Raw genomic sequence first — 19,385 nt, 5'->3', positions numbered from 1 at the left:
TTATTTCCAGGATTATTTACACTATAGATTCTCACTGAAGCATCAAAACTATGAATGAAACGTGTGGAATTTAACTAACAAAAATACACTCAAAATAACTCCAGACCGGTTTAAGATTAAAAAAACAGTTTGGAGTTAAGTCCTGGTTTAGTCGTGGTTTAGTTTAGTCCTAGTTCAGTCCTGGTTTAGTCCTGGTTCAATCCTGGTTTAGTTCTGGTTCAGTCCTGGTTCAGTCCTGGTTTAGTCCTTGTTTATTCCAGATTTAGTCCTGGTTCAGTCCTGGTTCAGTCCTGGTTCAGTCCTGGTTCAGTCCTGGTTCAGTCCTGGTTCAGTCCTGGTTCAGTCCTGGTTTAGTCCTGGTTTAGTTCTGGTTCAGTCCTGGTTTAGTCCTGGTTTAGTTCAGGTTTAGTTCAGGTCAGTCCTGGTTTAGTCCTGGTTCAGTCCTGGTAGTTGAAATTTTGAGTTAAATAATGAAAAAGTGATGACAAAAGTACCAATCGCTCTGAAAATGTAAGAAACTGTAAAACAGGAGTAAAAAGAGAAGGAGAAAGCCGAAAGCAGAGCCCTCCAGGGGGCGGCGTGGAGCGTAGCTGCAGCTCATCTCTCAGGCTGACGACAGAGCTGTTTTGGCTTTGGGCTGAAATCACTGAATGGCTCTGCACACCAGGCTCTGAGCTGGTAACCTGCAGAGCGGAGGTTTGTAAAGCAACAAAAACTGAACAAGAGTGGAATGTCGTTGGTTATTTTTGATCGTGAAAGTCTGAAATACAAGTGCAGAGAGCTGTGTTTGCAACTGAAGCAAATAAGACTGCAACTTATTACTTTTTGAACAATGAATAATTAAAATGCTAAGTTAATGTTCTAAATGTGTTTTATATCATCAAGGTTGACCTATAGACTGATTTTTTATATATATATATATATATATATATATATATATATATATATATATATATATATATATATATATATATATATATATATATATATATATAAATGGATCTTGGGCTGCGTTTCCGACTCCATCGACTCCGGCTCCAATTCACTTTCTATTGAAAAACTGTGTCCCCTCTCTCTGTAACTGCTGCTGTCAGACTTGTCATTTTGGTCTTAAAATGTTCATGTTGTTTTTGTTTGGTTCTATATCTTAACAGGGCAAGAGAATATGGAGCTCTCATCTGTATAACTACATTTAAAATATTGTAAATGTTCTCTCTATAGTAAACGTTGTGTCTATAGTGTGTTTTTCTTACTCTTGCAGGATCTTGCTGTCTGTCGTCTGTGGAAATCCAAAGTCCATGACCTCATCCATCAGCTCATAAACGGTCACAAAGTTGTCTCGGATGCTCTCCTCCTCCAGCTCCTTAAAATACTCTTTAAAAACCTTTGAACACAGAAAGAAAGTCAATAACACCTTCCAAAACAGACTACATACAGTTTAAGTTACAAGATGCTTAGACGTATCCAAATAAACCAAGTTATGTGAACATTAAAGGGCCGTATTACACTATTTTCTGAACCTGGAGATGTGTTTTGTTTCATTCACACATGTTTAACACACAAACACACCTGCATATTTAGGCTGAGTGAATTCTTCTCTCAAACTGAAAACACTCCTTGTGATGTCATCATGTGGTAATATAAGTGCTCCACTCTTTAAGGATTGCCAACAAACAAACCAGGTGCAACAGGTTTTATTGGATAATTGGGCAACAATTTTATCTGCTTATTGTCTCCGGGGCATCTGATATTCTTATTTAGATTAGATATTTAGATCATCACATCTGTCTGTCCTTGGGTAATTCTGTCGACGGCACATGAAGCACGGAAAACCAACAGTGGTCTTATCGTTTACCAACTTCCTCCACAGCTTAAAAACATGAGTAAATAAATAACGCTTTAAGAACAGACAAGACATTGAATTCACAAGATTAAAGTTCCACCTTGTGATGTCACGCGGTGATACAGGAAGTGCTCTGCTGTGTTTTTAAACTCCACACACCTTTACTAGAATCATTTCGATGATTTCTGAGACCATTTTAAGCTTTGGAGATGTAGACAGACTAATAATAAAGTGTTAAACATGTGTGAATGAAACAAAACACAACTCCAGGTCTGTTTTTGAGGAGAAAACAACATTAAAACATGGATTAAAGCTACAAGAGTCCGTTTTGTGTGATATTGGACCTTTAAGTACAAGAAGCAAGATGGCAGGAGGTGAGATCTATTCACAGTGTGACTACAGAAATAAGCCGTATCAGTAATAAAATATTCACGTGTTTATGAATATTGCACCACTAAGAATACATCTACATGATTACATCCTGATAATGTTAAACAGCTGCACTTTGGTCTGACTGCAACTAAAACATAACTTACGCCGCCAAACACTACAGAATGCTTCAGTCCAATCTGATCATTATTTATGACATTATTTTATTTATGAGTTTAGCCTTTAGACTTTTTTCACCCAGAACCAGAGTCACATGACCAGGTTGAGTCTCTATAGAGTCCAGTACAGAGAGCAGAGCTGTGGAGTGAACGAGGGGTCAGGGGGGTCTCTGAGTGCAAAGACAGCGGGATACAGCAGTGAAGAGACCGCACACGACAAGCTAAAAGTTGTGAGCGTTTAAAAATCACACACGAGGATCCTAAATCAGGTCACGCCTCCTTGAGGTTGATCCTGTAGTGTGAGGCAGCTTTAGAAATTATGTAAAAAAAAAAAAATCAATAGGCTGCGTTCATATTTAGTGAGATTACATACATCGTCCTATGGGTAATTTATTGTTAAAGGTCATGTATTACGCAGAATGGACTCTTCTGAGCTTTAATCCATGTTCTAATGCTGTTATCTCCTCTAAGACAGACCTGGAGTTGTGTTTTGTTTCATTCACACATGAGTAACCCTTTATTATTAGTCTGTCTACATCTCCAAAGCTCAAAATGCTCTGTTCCACCTTGTGATGTCATGAAGTGGCACTTTTCAAGTTAACAGCTCCTTTTAGCTTTAGTTCAGTAGAGATTGGCAATTCCAAGGCTGAAATCCTGAAATCATCCAAAAAGATTCTAGTGAAGTTGTATGGAGTTTAAAACACAGTGGAGCACTTCCTGTATTACCACATGATGACATCACAAGGTGGAACAGAGTGTTTTTAGTTTGAGAGAAGAACTCAGCATAAATATACAGGTTTGTTTGTGCGTTAAACGTGTGAATGCAACAAAACACAACTCCAGGTCTGTTTGTGATGAGGAAACATTAGTACACAGATCAGAAAACAGCGTAATATGAGCCCTTTAAAAAGTTATTTCACATTATTACAGAGATATTAAACCACAAACGAGGTCAAAACATCTGCATACCACGTGAACGCAACCTACTGCAACTGAAACATGACATCTAAATCCTACAAAAACAACTGAGCTCCAACTTTGAACTCACCTCCACTATCTTATAAAGGAAGGAGTACACCAGAGCAGCGTTGGCGTTTTTCTTCGTCATCGCCACCACTGAGGGAAGGGCACGTTAAGGGCTAACCGAACATATGCAAGAGAGAGATACTGAATTATTAAAGAGCCGCGGTAGCTACGGCGTATATATGAATATTTTTAGCTGAAGCGAGTCGTTGAGATGAATACAAGAAGAGAAAAAGAAACTTACAGTATCACACTCGCAGTTCAGAGCATGGCCAGAGGGGGCTAAAAGAACTCTGCTGTCTAACGCAGCGCTCTGGGAATACCACTTACTCACTCACTGCAGCATCATGTTGAATTAATAATGTTACAGAGAGTGAAGCTGTCCAGTTTCACAATGAAGAGGACGAGGCTGTTCAAGGCGTTTTAAAGCTGCCACCCCGACATGAACTTAAAAACCCAATGGTGACGTTCAACATGCTTTGTCATATGGCCTTGCAGTTGCAGTTTTTTTATTTTATTTTTTTTATTTATAAGCTTTAAGAACTTGTGTTTCATCTGCTCGCTTGGAATTCTCTACTTAAAATTCAAAAAGTCATGGTCAGACTTTCATCAAAGTTTAAACAGGGGATTAGTAAAGAGAGAACACTGAGGTTTAGCTTAGTCAGCGAAGAATTAATCTGGAGACGTCGCATATATAGGTGAATTTAATTAAACTCAGCCGTAGAGATGGTGAATATCGGGTAATGGCACATACTGTATTTTCCGTACTATACGTCTGAGTGAGTTCTTTGGTCAGTGTCACTAATAGAAATGATCAGGTTCAACATTTGCAAATTTACCTTTTGGATAATTCACAGCAAAATACAATGTGATCAATAGGATAAAAAGACTCTTTCCCCCACAGACTGTTTATATAAATGGACATAGCTAACGTGCTAGCCTTCTCGTTCCAAATAGGAAGTGATCATGGGCACATTTCAAGCTCCATCGACTCTGGCTCCAGTTCACTTTCTATTGAAAAACTGTCCCCTCTCTCTGTAACTGCTGCTGTCAGACTCGTCATTTTGGTCTTAAAATGTTCATATTAACCTGCTAGTTATTTTTTGTTTGTTTTTTTACAAGCTTTAAGAATTTGTGTTTCATCAACTCGTTTATAATTGTTTCTACTTAAAATTCAAAAAGTAATGGCCAGACATTCATCAAAGTTTAAATAAGGGATTAGTAAAGAGAGAAAACTGAGGAGGACAAGTTTAGCTTAGTCAGCGAAGAATTAATCTGGAAGAGAAAAGTGGTAGAATGTAACAAAGTAAAAGTACTGTACTGTTCGCTATCTGTACTTTAGTGAAGTACATTTTACAGTGGATACTTTTTACTTTTGCTTCACTACATTTGAGAGCAGTATCTGTAATTTCTGAGAAGTAAAAGTGTTTTTTATTATAGTTTAAGACCCGCTGAAAAGGCTGAAGATTTATTTTAGCTCGATCATAATTTGAGCAAAACAAAACATACAAATAAAACCAGCTGGAAAATACTATTGAACAAAATTCAGAACCAATCATGACATCTGAAACATTATAAACCTCAAAATCTGTGTGAAATGCTTTTACTTTTTACTCATTAAGCACATTTTTAAACAAGTACTTTAATACTTTTATTTGAGAACTGTTATGCTCCAGTATTTGTACTTTTACTTTACTTCTTCTAGCTCTGGTAGATACATTTCGTATATAGGTGAACTTTATGAAACTACACAGTACAGATAGACTGATATATTGGACCGATATTTGCACTTTGCATATTGGATATCAGCCTTAAATCACTAGCACAGACTTATATTTAGTTTTGGTCAATCTGTTGCCTAAAAAGTCCACATACAGCTTTATTTTGACACTTTAGTGCAAAGAGATAACTGTACAAAACGTCACTGCACAGCTTTATGCTTAAAAAAAAGTCTGAGTGAGTTTGAAGTAAACTTAAAATAGAGAATTTATGGAAAATAATCAAGATCGTCCCAAAAAGCGTTAGCAACGGGTTTGATTGACAGCGTTGCTAAGGCTCTTGGCTCTCTGGTTGTAATGATACTCGCGGCCAAAAGTTCAAATGTGAAACTCAGCTCCAAATCCGCCCCTATAACCGAGCCGAACGCTGTGGGTGACGTCACACTCACTTCATCCACGTCTTTATATCGTCTATGTCTGCCCCCCGTCTGAGAATTTGACATCACATTCTTGAATCTGAAAACCATCAGATTATTTTCTACTTAATCACTGAAAGCATGATTTTTGATTTATTTCTTTACTCTTCTTAAACCTTGTGTTGAATACTGTGTGTCTTAAACATTGAGATGAACTTGTTTCTCAGTAAGAATTGCGACACATGTTTATTTTAAGATGTCGCACTGGAACTTTCTGCTTTGGTTACATGATACTGATATACATCTCCTGTGACAAGAGGCTTTGCAATACATCTTTTCAGTGATATATTCTACCTTTCTGTAAACAGCAAAGGTATATCCGTATGACCTTGTACGAACAGTATGTAAAATGAGTTTAAGTGCTTATAGGAGCAGCCTTCTATAGATAATATAATAATAATAATAATTCTATAGATAGTACCTTTCTCAGGGTATAAGTAAGGTTGTCCCTCGCTATATTGTAGTTCACCTTCTGCGGCCTCGCTGTTTTGTGGATTTTTTTAGTACAATTTTGCATGCTTTTTTTACAGCGTATGAACGTGCACTGTGTTCTGCGTCCTGATTGGCTAAGGGACTGTAGACCATTGTCCATCAGTCTCCTCCGTGCGGTGTCTCCTGTACAGTACAGAATGTGTTCAGTTAAATTGACATAAATGTTGGATCGCAGTGTGACTCTGAAGTGCTGTATGTTTGCAAGTTTTCTCCGCGATAAAACCCACAATGTCGATGAAACGTTCTGCACCGACAAAGGCGCCTACGAAGGTTTGAACTTTGAGAGAGTTTAAACAAGAGAGAAATGTGAGAAAATGTTAATGCCTGTCTGGGTTTTACAGCCTTAAAACGTATATAATAATTGTAAAAAATAAAGCTGACGACTTCACAGATTTTGCCTATTGCGGGTTATTTTTTAGAACATAACCCCCGTGATAAACGAGAGACTGCTGTACTGGAAAGGCTCCGTTGTAAAGTGACACATGTGCTGTCTGTACCTTCACTCATCTGATCAGATAAAAAATTCTTTCAGCTCTCTACCTGGTCTACAATCGCTTGCTTCACAACTACATCCATCTTATTCTGGACATTGCCGTGGGCGTCGCCACCGTCACTCTGGTTGTACTATTTTGTACGGAGCTGCCGATCTTGACAGCAAATAGGTTATATCGGGACTACAGAGCTGTTTTGAAGCTTCCCAGAGAATCGGTGCAGTGTTGATTTGCTGTTGCACAGAAACATTGAACATTTGACACAAACCAACCTAATTTATATCATACTTTTCAAACTTTTCCCAAATTCTCCATTGAAAGGAACGGGATTTCCACTTAACCGGAAGTGCTACTACAAAAAAAACGCCTTTTAGTTGCATTTACATTCAAACTGATGGAGGATACAGTAAAGGTTGCTGTGTTTGACCCAGAGGAAGTGCGTGGTTCCGTGCGTGATCAGGGGCGTCATCTCCGCCTCTTCCTCCCTCTTCATCAACATCGGCATGAAGTGGTCTATCTCGTTCATGTCCACGCTTCCCATGTAGTTACGGCAGATCAGCACCTGAAACGGCAGATGTGGTTTGTCATTGTGGAGTTTCAGTTTCAACAGTTTGAATTTTAGCCCTGCCCATTTAGTCACTTCTTTCAGTCTGACATTGCACCATGACGGAGAAACATTGTCTGAGATGGTCACTGACAGTTGTTTCCACATGGTTCTCGTCCAAGAAGGTGATTGACAAAAACAGTGTCCCTGGCAGTTGCTTCTATATGGTTCCCATCCAACAAAATTAATTTTAAACTTGAGTGATGTGAGCTTTAATCCATGTTCTAAAAACAGATCTGGAGTTGTGTTTTGTTTGTTGATTCTAGTGAAGGTGTGTGGAGTTTAAAAACACAGTGGAGCACTTCCTGTATTACCACATGATGACATCACGAGGTGGAACAGAGTGTTTTCTGTTTGAGAGAACTTGTGTGTGTGTGTGCGCGGTCTCTTTAAGGATTGCCAACAAGCAAACCAGGTGCAACATGTTTTGTGGGATAATTGGGCAACGATTTTATTTGATGATTGTCTCCGGGGCATCTGATATTCTTATTTAGATTACACCATCACATCTGTCTGTCCTTGGGTAATTCTGTCGACTGCACATAAAGCACGGAAAAGCAACAGTGATCTTATCGTTTCACAACTTCCTCCACAGTTTAAAAACATGAGTAAATAAATAACGCTTTAAGAACAGACACAAGATTAAAGTTCCACCGTATGATGTCATGTCGTGATACAGGAAGTGCTCTGCTGTGTTTTTAAACTCCACACACCTTCACTTGACTCATTTGCATAATTTCAGCTCTGGAATTACCAATCTTTACTGAACTAAAGGTAAAAGCAAGACTACCACTTCATGACATCACAAGGTGGAACAGAGCATTTTGGGCTTTGGAGATGTACAAGGACTAATAATAAAGTGTTACTCAAACATGTGTGAATGTACGACGGAGTATAAGGGTCACTTTAGAAAATGAAATTATGCAGGCACTACAAGAATAAAGTTGTAACAATTTTACGAGAATAAATTCACAATTTTATGAGAACCCAAAATCATTAAATGTCGACTTTTTTGGCTACAAATTTATTCTTGTAAAATTACGACTTTATTCTTGTAAAATGATTACTTAAATGTCGAAATGTTATGACTTTATTTTTTTAGCGCTCACATAATAATATTGTGACCCTTAGTGACCATTATACTCCTTTGTGTGAATGAAACAAAACACAACTCTGGGTCTGTTTTTGAGGAGGTAACAGCATTAGAACATGGATTAAAGTTCACAAGAGTCAATTTTGTGTAATACAGGACCGTTAAACTTTTTTTTTTTTTTTTTTAAGAAATCCTTGTTGTTGGAGAGCTTCGTTTTTAGGTAGTACGTCACCAGCCTGAGTCCAAGGAAAAATTAAATTAAAAACTCACTTCGGAACATTCTCCATGGGGATAGATATGTTTTATGTCATACTGCGGAATATTACAGCCAACAACGTTTCAAGCAGACAAGCAGGTATAGACCAAGGATGTAAGTTAGGTTTGTGGAGACGCAAGCCTGTTTGAACTAAGGATGCAAGTTTCTCTTTGTTTACTAGTGCAATAAAAAATATTCAAAAGGAAAAAAATATACTACTAGTCAAAAGTTTGGAGTGATGCATGTTTGAGAAATTTTTAATCTCTTATTTTCAAGATGCAATTTTGTCAATTAACCCCCGTTTTCACCTCCACCGGTAGACGCCCAATGTGACACTCCCACTGTGATGTACACGCCCACTGTGACACGCCCAATGTGGCACTCCCACTGTGACGTACACGCCCACTGTAACTTACGTGCCGACTGTGACACACTAACTGTGACATGTACAATATGTCTGATTTAAAAAGCTCTTTACTGTAAAAACAGGACTTTCTTATGCGTTTCATCTGCGTGGCGCCCTCTTCAGGACATGGGTGACAGTGTTAGCAGAGGGCACCGTTAACCTCCCCCATGATTCCACCTCCAATTTTGAAGAAACTTTGGCAATCAGGAGAAAATGGCACGAATTTGCGTCACTCAGCGATCATCATGTGACCTCTGCCGCCCTCGCCATTTCAATCAACGTTCAAGTTTCAACCACTGCGCTCGTTTCACACCTTAACTGCAGAAACCGGCGAGTTCAACACAGCACAAGACTCTCCGGCGAGCCTTAAGAACCCGCCACGCCTCCATCTGAAGAAACGCACCGTCCAGATGAGTCAGCAGAGTGCGAAGAGGACGGACAAAAGAGGAGAGAAAGAGATGAAAGGAGAGAAGGAGTGTGCGTGAAGGAGGCTGATCTCACACACACACGCACACACACACAAAGACACGCTCACACACGGCTAATACAAAGCTAGAATAGAGGGATGTGTGTAGTAAAGGTCAAACTGGGGCCCGCACAAGAAAAGAGCCGGAAATAAGAAATAAAAAAGGGAATTCTTGGACAGTAAAGTAATCTGGAGGAAAGAGAGAAAGAGAGAAGGAGAGAGAGAGAGAAAGAGGTATGAACAGACCAGCTTCAGTAAAGACGACACATCCTGATCAGCGTGTGAAGGGCAGAGGCAGGAGGGAAGAAATGGAACTTTTTTTCTGAGGGAAATCAAAGCTGAAAAGTATCACAATAAAAAAATAACATCAGTGAACAGGTACAATACAAACGCGTATAAACACTGGACGAAATGTATTTATAAGGGACGACTTGATAGACCTGGATACGACGTGGATACTCAGCTGGTCGAGTGTTTGTCCACTGATCTGAAGGTTGGCGGTTCGAATCCCGCTCTCAACATAAACATCAGATCCACTGACCCATACTGTAAAAGCACTATTTACTATCAAACACTCCAGCCTTGGTATATCACAGTGTAATGTATGAAAAACACAGCAGCACAGATTCTCTTGACATCTCCTCATTTGTTCTTGTGTTTCCCAAGTTTTGAGTTAAATCTGAACAATCTGAGATCCCAGTGTCCAGTGTCCTTTACTCTGCCTCTGTGTGTGCGGCGCTGTCTGCCCCGCTCCCCCTCTCGCTCCTCCTTCCACTCTCCGTTCCCTCTCTCTGATCCATCCTCCCCTCCTCACCTTCTTTTCTCCTCTTTCTCTCCTCTGGTGCTTCTCATCATTATAATCCCAGTTACGTAAAGTAGATGACTATTTTCGCACCATTTAAGAGTGAAACTTTAGACCTTATTTAGTGCGCGGCCGTCGCACGTGTTTCTGTCTCTAGCAGTAATGTGCACTTGAGCTTTTAGGCTTAATATATTCTACAAACTCCAAACTTTAAATGTGGATTTCTCTGGAGGTACTGGTCCTATTAACATGAAATAAAAACAGTAGTGATCGCCACAGCCTGTTCTCCATGTCCATGTGTTTTAAGCTTTTGAGAAAAGCCTGAACATGCAGTGGTTTTCAAACATGGATGGGACAGAACAAGAAAAAACTCCAGGTATTTTTGTTTTTACATAAAGAAACATAAATATATATTCAGACTAGAATGAGCATCTCGGAGAATTGAAGCAATAATGGAAACAATACGGATCTACAGCAGGTTTGGGCTGATTGTACGGACTGTATAAAGAAGTGGACTAATAGAGTGTTCTCATCGAGGCTGGCAGTTATTCGAACGGATTTGGAGCCAAGTTACATAATAGGAATTCCACCTGCAAGTGTTACAGCAACCAAAGAGCCAATCTGGGGCGAGGCTGTTGAAGGTCACGCCCCTTCCCACTCGCACCACTGGTTTAGCATCGAGCGAGCGCTTAGCAATGCTGTCAATCAAACCTGTTGCTCATGCTAGTGGGAGCGACCTCGGGGAAAGACGGCGCCTGATTTGTCTGATATTAATGTTCATATCTTAATTTACAAACACAATAGTGAAATAAAAAACCCAGGCTCCAATTCATATGATCACTTCCTATTTGGAACGAGGCGGCTAGCAGGTTAGCTACGTCGTTTATATATATATGCACCATAGACTGCATATATATATATATGCAGTCTATGGTGGGCAAACTACGGCCCAGGTTGGTCTTATTAATTCGGCTCGCCAAACGTGACCAAATTATATTAAAATAGATAAGAGTCAACCTTGTTCAATTTACCTTGCCCCCGTAATGCCAACGTTTCCCCAAAAGATGGCACACTTCAGCTATATCAACCTTGTTCACGTGTATTACTTTCTTATTTAAAAATTATCTTTTCAAATAAAAGAAAAGTGGATAGTGAGCGCCAAGTGTTTAATACGGACAACAAAATATTTTTTAATAGAAGTCCAATCAAAGACTGTATGCCTAATATGCCAAGAAACTGTTACGGTTTTCAATGAGTACAGTATCAGTCATCACAGGAACGGGTGGTTACGGCTCAGAAGTTGGCAGCCAATTTACAGACTCAGCAACACTGTTTTCACCAGTAAACACAGATTCAAGTACCAAGATAAGTTTTTTGCTGGCATTCAAATTAGCAAAAGCTAGTAAGCCTTTCTCTGAAATTTTTTAAAGAATGCACATTCATGCTTTGCTACATGTTACAGGCCAAAACTCTAATGTAATATATATATATATATATATATATATATATATATATATATATATATATATATATATATATATATATATATATATATATATATATATATATATATATATATATATACACACATACATATACATATATATATCCTGGCCCGGCCCCCCTGTCAAATTTTAGAACCCTTTGTGGCCCATGTGTCAAAAAGTTTGCCCACCTGTTTTAGAGGCACTTAGCCGCTGCTTTAGCCCAGTCACATAAATCCAGAGACATGACCCAGAAAGTCCAGCTTTTTAACCGGATCTGACCGATCTGCTCCTCTAATAGACAAAAGCTACAGGGAATAATGAAAAGAAATGGGAAATGCTGTAATGGCACTGGGGAACTGGCTTATGTTTTGCTGAAACGTAATCTAGACATTTATAGCTTTATGATTGTTAGTGAACATTTAGAGAAACTGATCTACTTTGCACTCGGGATGAGAACAGCACATAGTCCATCCATCGAGACTTCCCCCAATCCTGACACTTCCTCCAGCTCCACTGGTGGGACCATAGACTGTACACATAAATGGACATAGCTAACCTGCTATCTGCTGCGCTCCAAACAGGAAGTGATCATGGGCGCACTTCTGGCTCCATTGACTCTGGCTCTAATTCACTACATTGAAAAACTGTGGCTCCTCTGTAACTGCTGCTGTAAGAACATTAATAACAGACGAATCGGGCGCCTTTTTCCCCCCCGAGGTCGCTCCCACTAGTATTAGCAACAGGTTTGATTAACACCATTGCTAAGTGCCCACTCCCTGCTAAACCAGTGGTGCAGGAGAGAAGGGGCATTATCTTCAACAGCCTCGCTCTGGATTGGCTCTTTGGTTGCTATGATACTCATGGTCACAATTCCAAATATGGAACTTGGCTCTAAATCACCTCAACAAGCTTCATTTGGAGCTGAACGCCGTGGGTGATGTCACATTCACTTAGTGAACATACGGTCTGTGGGTGGGACACCAAGGTGTTCAAAGGCCAGCCGAGAGACAGTGCATACTAACAGGTCCAGCTTCAGCATTATAAAAACTTTAGTGAGCCTCAACTTTATGTTATGTGTTTTGACTTGTAGGTGTATGCAGTGCAATAGAGTAGGACAGTGTTTCTCAAACTCTGGTACACACGCTCCTGCAGTTGGACAGCTCAGGGAACCACTCACCCTCAAGTACACAGACACTGGGGCGAGGTGGGTTAAGTGTCTTGCCCAAGGACACAGCACCATTATTCATTTGTGGGAGCTGAAATCGCATCTCCAACCTGTGGGTCAGTGGATCTGACCACTTTATCAATGATGTTTATTTCGAGAGTGGGATTCAAACCTCCAACCTTCAGATCAGTGTCACACTCCACTCTAACTCCTTTGGATAATTTCTTGTTTAGATACAGTGGAAATGATGTAGTCCAGGTTTAGGCCTGGAATAGTCCTGTTATAGACCTGATGGTACTTGGAAAGCCAGATCCTGTCTTTAGTGGTACTTCATGAGAAAGATTTGAGAGTCACTGGAATATGCTATAGCCAGTGTACAGTAGCAGGCTAGCTAGCGCACTGTGTCTCAAGGCTAACAGTCACTTTCATTAAAAGTCTAAAAATAACCTATTAAAATTCAAGATAATTCAAATCAAGACTACCCAGTTATTCTTAGATGTGGAATGCTTCAGTTGGTGGTGTTTTTTTAATATTCATTATTGCCGTATCTCAAATTGATGGCTGCTTTTGAAGGGCACTTATTTCACTTCTTGCGCGACAAGGCCTGTCCCATTTCATGTACCCGATAAATGCAGCCGACTTTTCGTCGGCCAGGCTGGGGGCGCTGTTGTGCACAGAGCCTATTCTTTAAGTCTGTGTAGAGAGATATGTCATTCTAATAAACCCTAAACCCATGGGGCCAATTAGACATAAGTATTTGACAATAAACAGTCGTAACAGTTACATAACAGTGTATGAATCTGATTAGAACCAAAACATTAACATTCAGCTGTAACATTATTATGGAAATGAGCCCCAGTTTATATTTTACTCCCAACATTTTAAATCCCTCACTATTTCCACATTGACAGAAAGTTACTCTGTCATTTTTGTATTAAAATAGACCGTCAGCCAATCTATTCCATTTTAAACTAGGATACCGAAGAGCAGGTCTCAAACTGGGACAATTATGACCTGGCTGCAATCACAGAAATCATTTTGAAGAGGCTCGTCGTTATGCGCCTTCGAGAATTTCAAACGTCAACACACAGCGTCCTCGTCTCCGTCGCCAGCGCTCAGTTGAAGGCAGATTAACGGGGAAAACAGCAGCGGACGCATCAGACGACTTCAAACAGAACACCTCACACAAACTGTTAGCATATTTCATGGCCCAAAGCAGCGCGCAGGTACTTAATAATCCAGGTCTCATTAAATTCAGCCGGGGGTGTGTTACCTCTTTCCATGTTTGGCGGCACAAAATGGTGGAATACAGTTGGACAAATATTGAAAAAAGCCGAAGCTAAACTTAGAAACCTGATCAAACATCACTTTCATCAATGTTTGCAAAAGCACAAAGTGGGATTTCGTCACAGTGGTCCAATCGTCGCCACTGTCAGCTTTAAAAAATGTAATTTCAAACTCCAAGGACGAAAATACTTACTTAAATATACCTGCAGCGTCATGGCAACAAGAGTGTCATTTTACTAACTTTGTTCTTGACATTTAAAGATCATTAAAGTTATCTAAAAGTGTGAAAAAAATTAACTAAACTAGAACATATTTCTATTAAATAAAAATGAAAAACTTAAAAGCTTTGAGAGCTTTGGCCATTTGAAAGCTGACCAGATAAAACCAGACTCAAACTGCATTGTCGCTGGAAGGAAATGGGACCTTCCTGTTCAGGTGGCACATCCAACCAGGGCCGTCAACAGAAATTTGGGGGCCCAGGGCAAGAAAGCTCACATGGGCCCCCTCTAATATAAATGAATAGGCAAAGGCTCCAATTCTGAGCCCTTAAAACTAGGCCTGTCACGATAACAAATTTTGAAGTGCGATATATTGCCGAAGTAAATCTTGACGATAAATGATAATACTGAAACCAAACTGTAATGCTAAATATATTGTAAATGTACAATAAACATGAGCTGAAATAGTAGTAGTACTTACATCACTGTTAAATATATCTTTGACACTTTACAAAATCATTTCCAAAATAAAAAGTTTTATCAAACCCACGAAATACTGATTTGAACTGAGATCTGCTTTTCCTGTGAAGCGATGGATTCAAGAATTAAAAAAGCTGAACTCAGTCGACGACAGCGAGCAAAACCGGAGAGAAAAACTGTCTTATGTAAAGTACCACCTTTCAGCTGTTCCCGTTGGGGTCGCCATGGTAAATCTTCTCCCCCCTCCAAAGTCTACCTCTCCGTCTCTCTGTCTCATTTTGCTTCAGTCTCTCTCTCAGTCTCTCTCTCCATCTGCCTCTCTGTTTGTCTCTTGGTCTCTCTCTCTCTCTCTCTCCGTTTGTCTCTGTCTCTCTCCATTTGTCTCCCTGTCTCTCTCTCTCTCTTTCAGTCTCTCTGTCTGTCTCTCTCTATCGCTCTCTCCATTTGTCTCTCTCTCTCTCTCTCTTTCCATTTGTCTCTCTGTCTCTCTCTCCATTTGTCTCTCTCAGTCTCTCTCTTTCCATCTGCATCTCCATTTGTCCCTTGATCTCTGCCCCTCTCTCTCTCTCTCCGCTTGTCTGTCTCTCTCCATTTGTCTCTCTCTCTCTCTTTCAGTCTCTCTGTTTGTCTCTCTCTCTATCTCTCTCTCCATTTGTTTGTCTCTCTCTCTCTTTCCATTTGTCTCTCTGTCTCTCTCTCCATTTGTCTCTTGGTCTCTGTCCCTCTCTCTCTCTGTCTCTGTCGCTCCATTTGTCTCTCTCTCTCTCTCTTTCAGTCTCTCTCTCTCTCCGTTTGTCTCGCTGTCTCTCTCTCTCTCCATTTGTCTCTCTTTTTGATTGTCTCTCAGTCTCTCTCTCCATCTGCCTCTCTGTTTGTCTCTTGGTTTCTGTCCCTCTCTCTCTCTCTCTCCGTTTGTCTCTGTCTCTCTCCATTTGTCTCCCTGTCTCTCTCTCTCTTTCAGTCTCTCTGTCTGTCTCTCTCTATCGCTCTCTCCATTTGTCTCTCTCTCTCTCTCTTTCCATTTGTCTCTCTGTCTCTGTCGCTCCATTTGTCTCTCTCTCTCTCTCTTTCAGTCTCTCTCTCTCTCCATTTGTCTCGCTGTCTTTCTCTCTCTCCCTTTGTCTCTCTTTTCGATTGTCTCTGTTTCTCTCTCCATTTGTCTCTCTAACTCTCTCTGTCTCTCTCCATCCCTCGAAACTACAGGGTTAACAGTTTTTCTGCAGAATAAGACAGGAGATGCTGTTTATGGAGGACAATAATGGTACTTTAAAAATGTAACCACACTCTTTAGGATTTGCCAGTCGGGTCCATTCAGCGTCTCTAGAGAACACAACGCAGCCCTGTGACCTCAGAGGGCAGACAGCACCCACAGAGCCGCAGTGTGATCGACTCACAGCCAAAAGAGCCAGAGCCGTTCTTGGGTCTCCTCCGTCTTTCCCTGATAATCACAGCCAATCACATACAGCCCAGTGTGAACTCAGTGTGAGCCGGTACAATGGGGCAGCGCTGCAGAGTGAGTTCACACTACGCTACTGTCAAAGCTGCAAGAATATGAAAGATGCCATTGACTGAAGAGATTAGATCCATCCATTTATCTGTGTAGAAGCTCATTGTCAAGGTTAACTGTGGCTGAAGGCAGGGTTCTTCTGCTACATTAGACTAATACACAACAGAAACTCAAAAAAACATTTAGATTTAAAGGGCCCATATTACGCCGTTTTCTGATGTATGTTATAATGTTCTCATCACAAACAGACCTGGAGTTGTGTTTTGTTTCATTCACACATGTTTAACACACAAACCCTGCATTTTTAAGCTAAGTTCTTCGCTCAAACAGAAAACACTGTTCTTTCCCACCTTCTGATGTCATTATGTGATGATACAGGAAGTGCTCTGCTGTGTTTTTAAACTCCAAACACCTTCACTAGAATCATTTGGTTAATTTTTCACCCCTGGAAGTGTCAAGCTTTACTGAACTAAAGGTAAAAGGAGATGTTAAGTTGAAAACTACCTCTTCATGACATGACAAGGTGGAACAGAGCATTTTGAGCTTTGGAGACGTAGACAGACTAATAATAAAGTGTTACTCAAACATGTGTGAATGAAACAAAACACAACTCCAGGTCTGTTTTTGATGAGATGGCAGCATTAGAACATGATTTAAAGCTTATAAGAGTCAGTTTTGCGTAATATGGGACCTTTAAAGTACAGTCTGTGGTGTTGACACATGAATATCTCGGTACACTTTTGATTATCTTTGTGAATGTTTGAAAACTACAACAATTCAAAAAACTCCAAAAAGTGGCGCTGATATCGCGGTTGAGGGTTGAGTTTATTAAAATGAGCCCTAAACCTGAAGAAATATCACTTTATGTTCCCATCTGAAGGCTTAAAATGTGTCTTTTTGCAGTTTATTTTTAAGTTTTGTATATCACATGCTCGATATTCTAGTTCTGTGAGTTTTGATGTCTTCTTTCTGATTACTTCCAAACTCCAGTTAAAGGTGAAACGCGCTCACCTCCACTAGTTCAAGACAGCGCCAGCTTCAGCCTAAATCAACACACATCACCTTTCCCTCTCCCAAAAATCAAAGCTCGTTATCCGGCTGCTCCCTAACGAACGAGCGGGGCCCCATTTGGCAGGGTCAGAGTCTCCAAACTGGCCGCGGGGCAGAAGAGACGGGGATATAGATATAAAAGGGAAAATCAGGAAAACCTTTAATCTGCACAATCAGAGCCGGAGGAGCTGATCCGACTCCCATAAGGCCATTGTCAGGGATGTGAGGCCTCTTCAGCAATTCCTTTTCTTGCCTTGGAATATTTTAACCCGGAGAGATTTCGATGCGTGCTGTGATGATGGGAATGAGGAGGAATAATGCGATTCAGCTGCAGTTTTACTTTTGGTTCATGTAGTTTTTTCAGAGGGAAACGAAACCTACAAACTTGACTATAAAGTGTTTAACCTCAGATGACGCTGTAGATTTTATGGACCGGGGCCTGGTGGGTTGGTGGTTATATTCCCATTAATCAGGCTCTGGGTGTTTCTGATCTGTATATATAATTAGTGTAGACACTTTGATTGACTGTGCTGTTTTTGTACCAGATGCCCTTCCTGGCAAAACTGTTTTTATTTATTCAGACTTTGGACCAAGACTAGAACCTAGAACCACAGAGTCAAAGGGCATCACTGTAGTCCTGTCTCTCTGTCTGTCTCTCTGTCTGTTTCTCTCTATGTCTGTTTCTCTTGCTGTCTTTCTCTCTCTGTCTGACTCTCTCAATCTCTCTCTCTCTGTTTCTCCATCTCTCTCTTTCTGTCTCTCTCGCTGTCTCTTTCTGTGTCTCTCTATCCGTTTCTCTCTCTCTCTCCATCTCTCTCCGTCTGTCTAAATCTCTTTCCCCCCATCTGTCTCTCAGTTTCTCCATCTTTCTTTCTGCCTCTCGCTGTCTCTCTCTCGCTGTCTGTCTTGTCTCTCTCTCTATTTCTGTCACTCCTTCTGTCTCCCCATCTCTCTCTCAACCCTCTAAACTCCTTCTCTTAAATACTTTGTTAAACTCCTTCATGGTGCACATTAGGGGTATCTTAGGGGGGTCTTAGGGGGCCTCACCCTATGGTCCTCTCTGTCGCTCTCTCTATCTGTCTCTCTTACCATCTCTCCTCCTGTTTCTCCATCTCTCTCTCAACCCTCTAAACTCCTTCTCTTAAATACTTTGTTAAACTCCTTCATGGTGCACATTAGGGGGGGTCTTAGGGGGCCTCACCTCGTGCTCCTGTCCTGTTGACATGGCCCTGTCTTTAATTGTTCTCATTAAATCATTAGACGGCGGCAGGTTCAAAGTGTGTCAATCAAAGCCTCTAAAAATAACCGATGGCATTTGAGCTATTTTCAGACGCAGCCCACGCGCTGAACCGCACTCAATAAAGATGATATAATTAAAGTGATGTATGCGGAAAAATGAGCTTCTGAAAGTAAAGAATTGATTCAAACACCGGGACACGTCACATGCGATAAGACCTGCATCAGTGCGCAAAAACAAACAGCGCAGTGTGCAAAGCTCCGGGGAAACGAGTTTAGCGAGTTGCACCTCGGCGGACTCCTCCAGACTGCGCTCCTCTCTGTGCACGCGAGCAGGGCACGTCCAGGGCACGTCCAGGGCGCGCACAGACTCTACGCTGTCACCGCGCGCAGAAACACCAAAATGCGCCAAACTCCCGGTCTGACTGCGCCAAAACAACTCACAAAAACCCGCAAATCATTCACACTGTTCCTGGTTTCTCGTGTTGTAGCAGGTGGCTGTTTTTTCATACTTGTGTCAACTTCCTCGCAAACAAGTCGCCTCAAACTTACCTTCCCCTTTAAGTCCAGGATGAAAATCGCCGAGGCGGACATCGTGGCGCAGCAAATCCGCAGAAAAACAACAAAACCCCGGATGAAGTAGGAGTCCGCAGGGAGATACGGGTCACTTAAAGGGGATAACGTGCTCTCCCATCCTCCTCCATCCTCCACTCCTTCGCTCCGTCGCTGCGTTTCAA

The 19,385-nt window shown here is 40.9% G+C and overlaps 1 protein-coding gene across 1 annotated transcript in view; it reads right to left on the bottom strand.

Annotated features, from left to right (window-relative positions):
* Positions 1-19,385, bottom strand: part of ap1m3 (adaptor related protein complex 1 subunit mu 3) — a 55,939-nt gene extending 36,554 nt beyond the window's left edge. Inside the window, exons 1-4 of the mRNA XM_033965705.2 lie at positions 19,201-19,385; positions 6,997-7,153; positions 3,440-3,507; positions 1,254-1,384 (exon numbers count right to left, since the gene is read on the bottom strand). Coding sequence (XP_033821596.1) covers positions 1,254-1,384; positions 3,440-3,507; positions 6,997-7,153; positions 19,201-19,242 — 398 coding nt within the window. The 5' untranslated portion in view covers positions 19,243-19,385. The remainder of the gene's footprint in view (positions 1-1,253; positions 1,385-3,439; positions 3,508-6,996; positions 7,154-19,200) is intronic.

This window comes from Periophthalmus magnuspinnatus, chromosome 4 (genome assembly GCF_009829125.3).
Source record: "Periophthalmus magnuspinnatus isolate fPerMag1 chromosome 4, fPerMag1.2.pri, whole genome shotgun sequence".
Lineage (NCBI taxonomy): Eukaryota > Metazoa > Chordata > Actinopteri > Gobiiformes > Gobiidae > Periophthalmus > Periophthalmus magnuspinnatus.
This window is presented reverse-complemented; position numbering and strand designations above follow the sequence as displayed.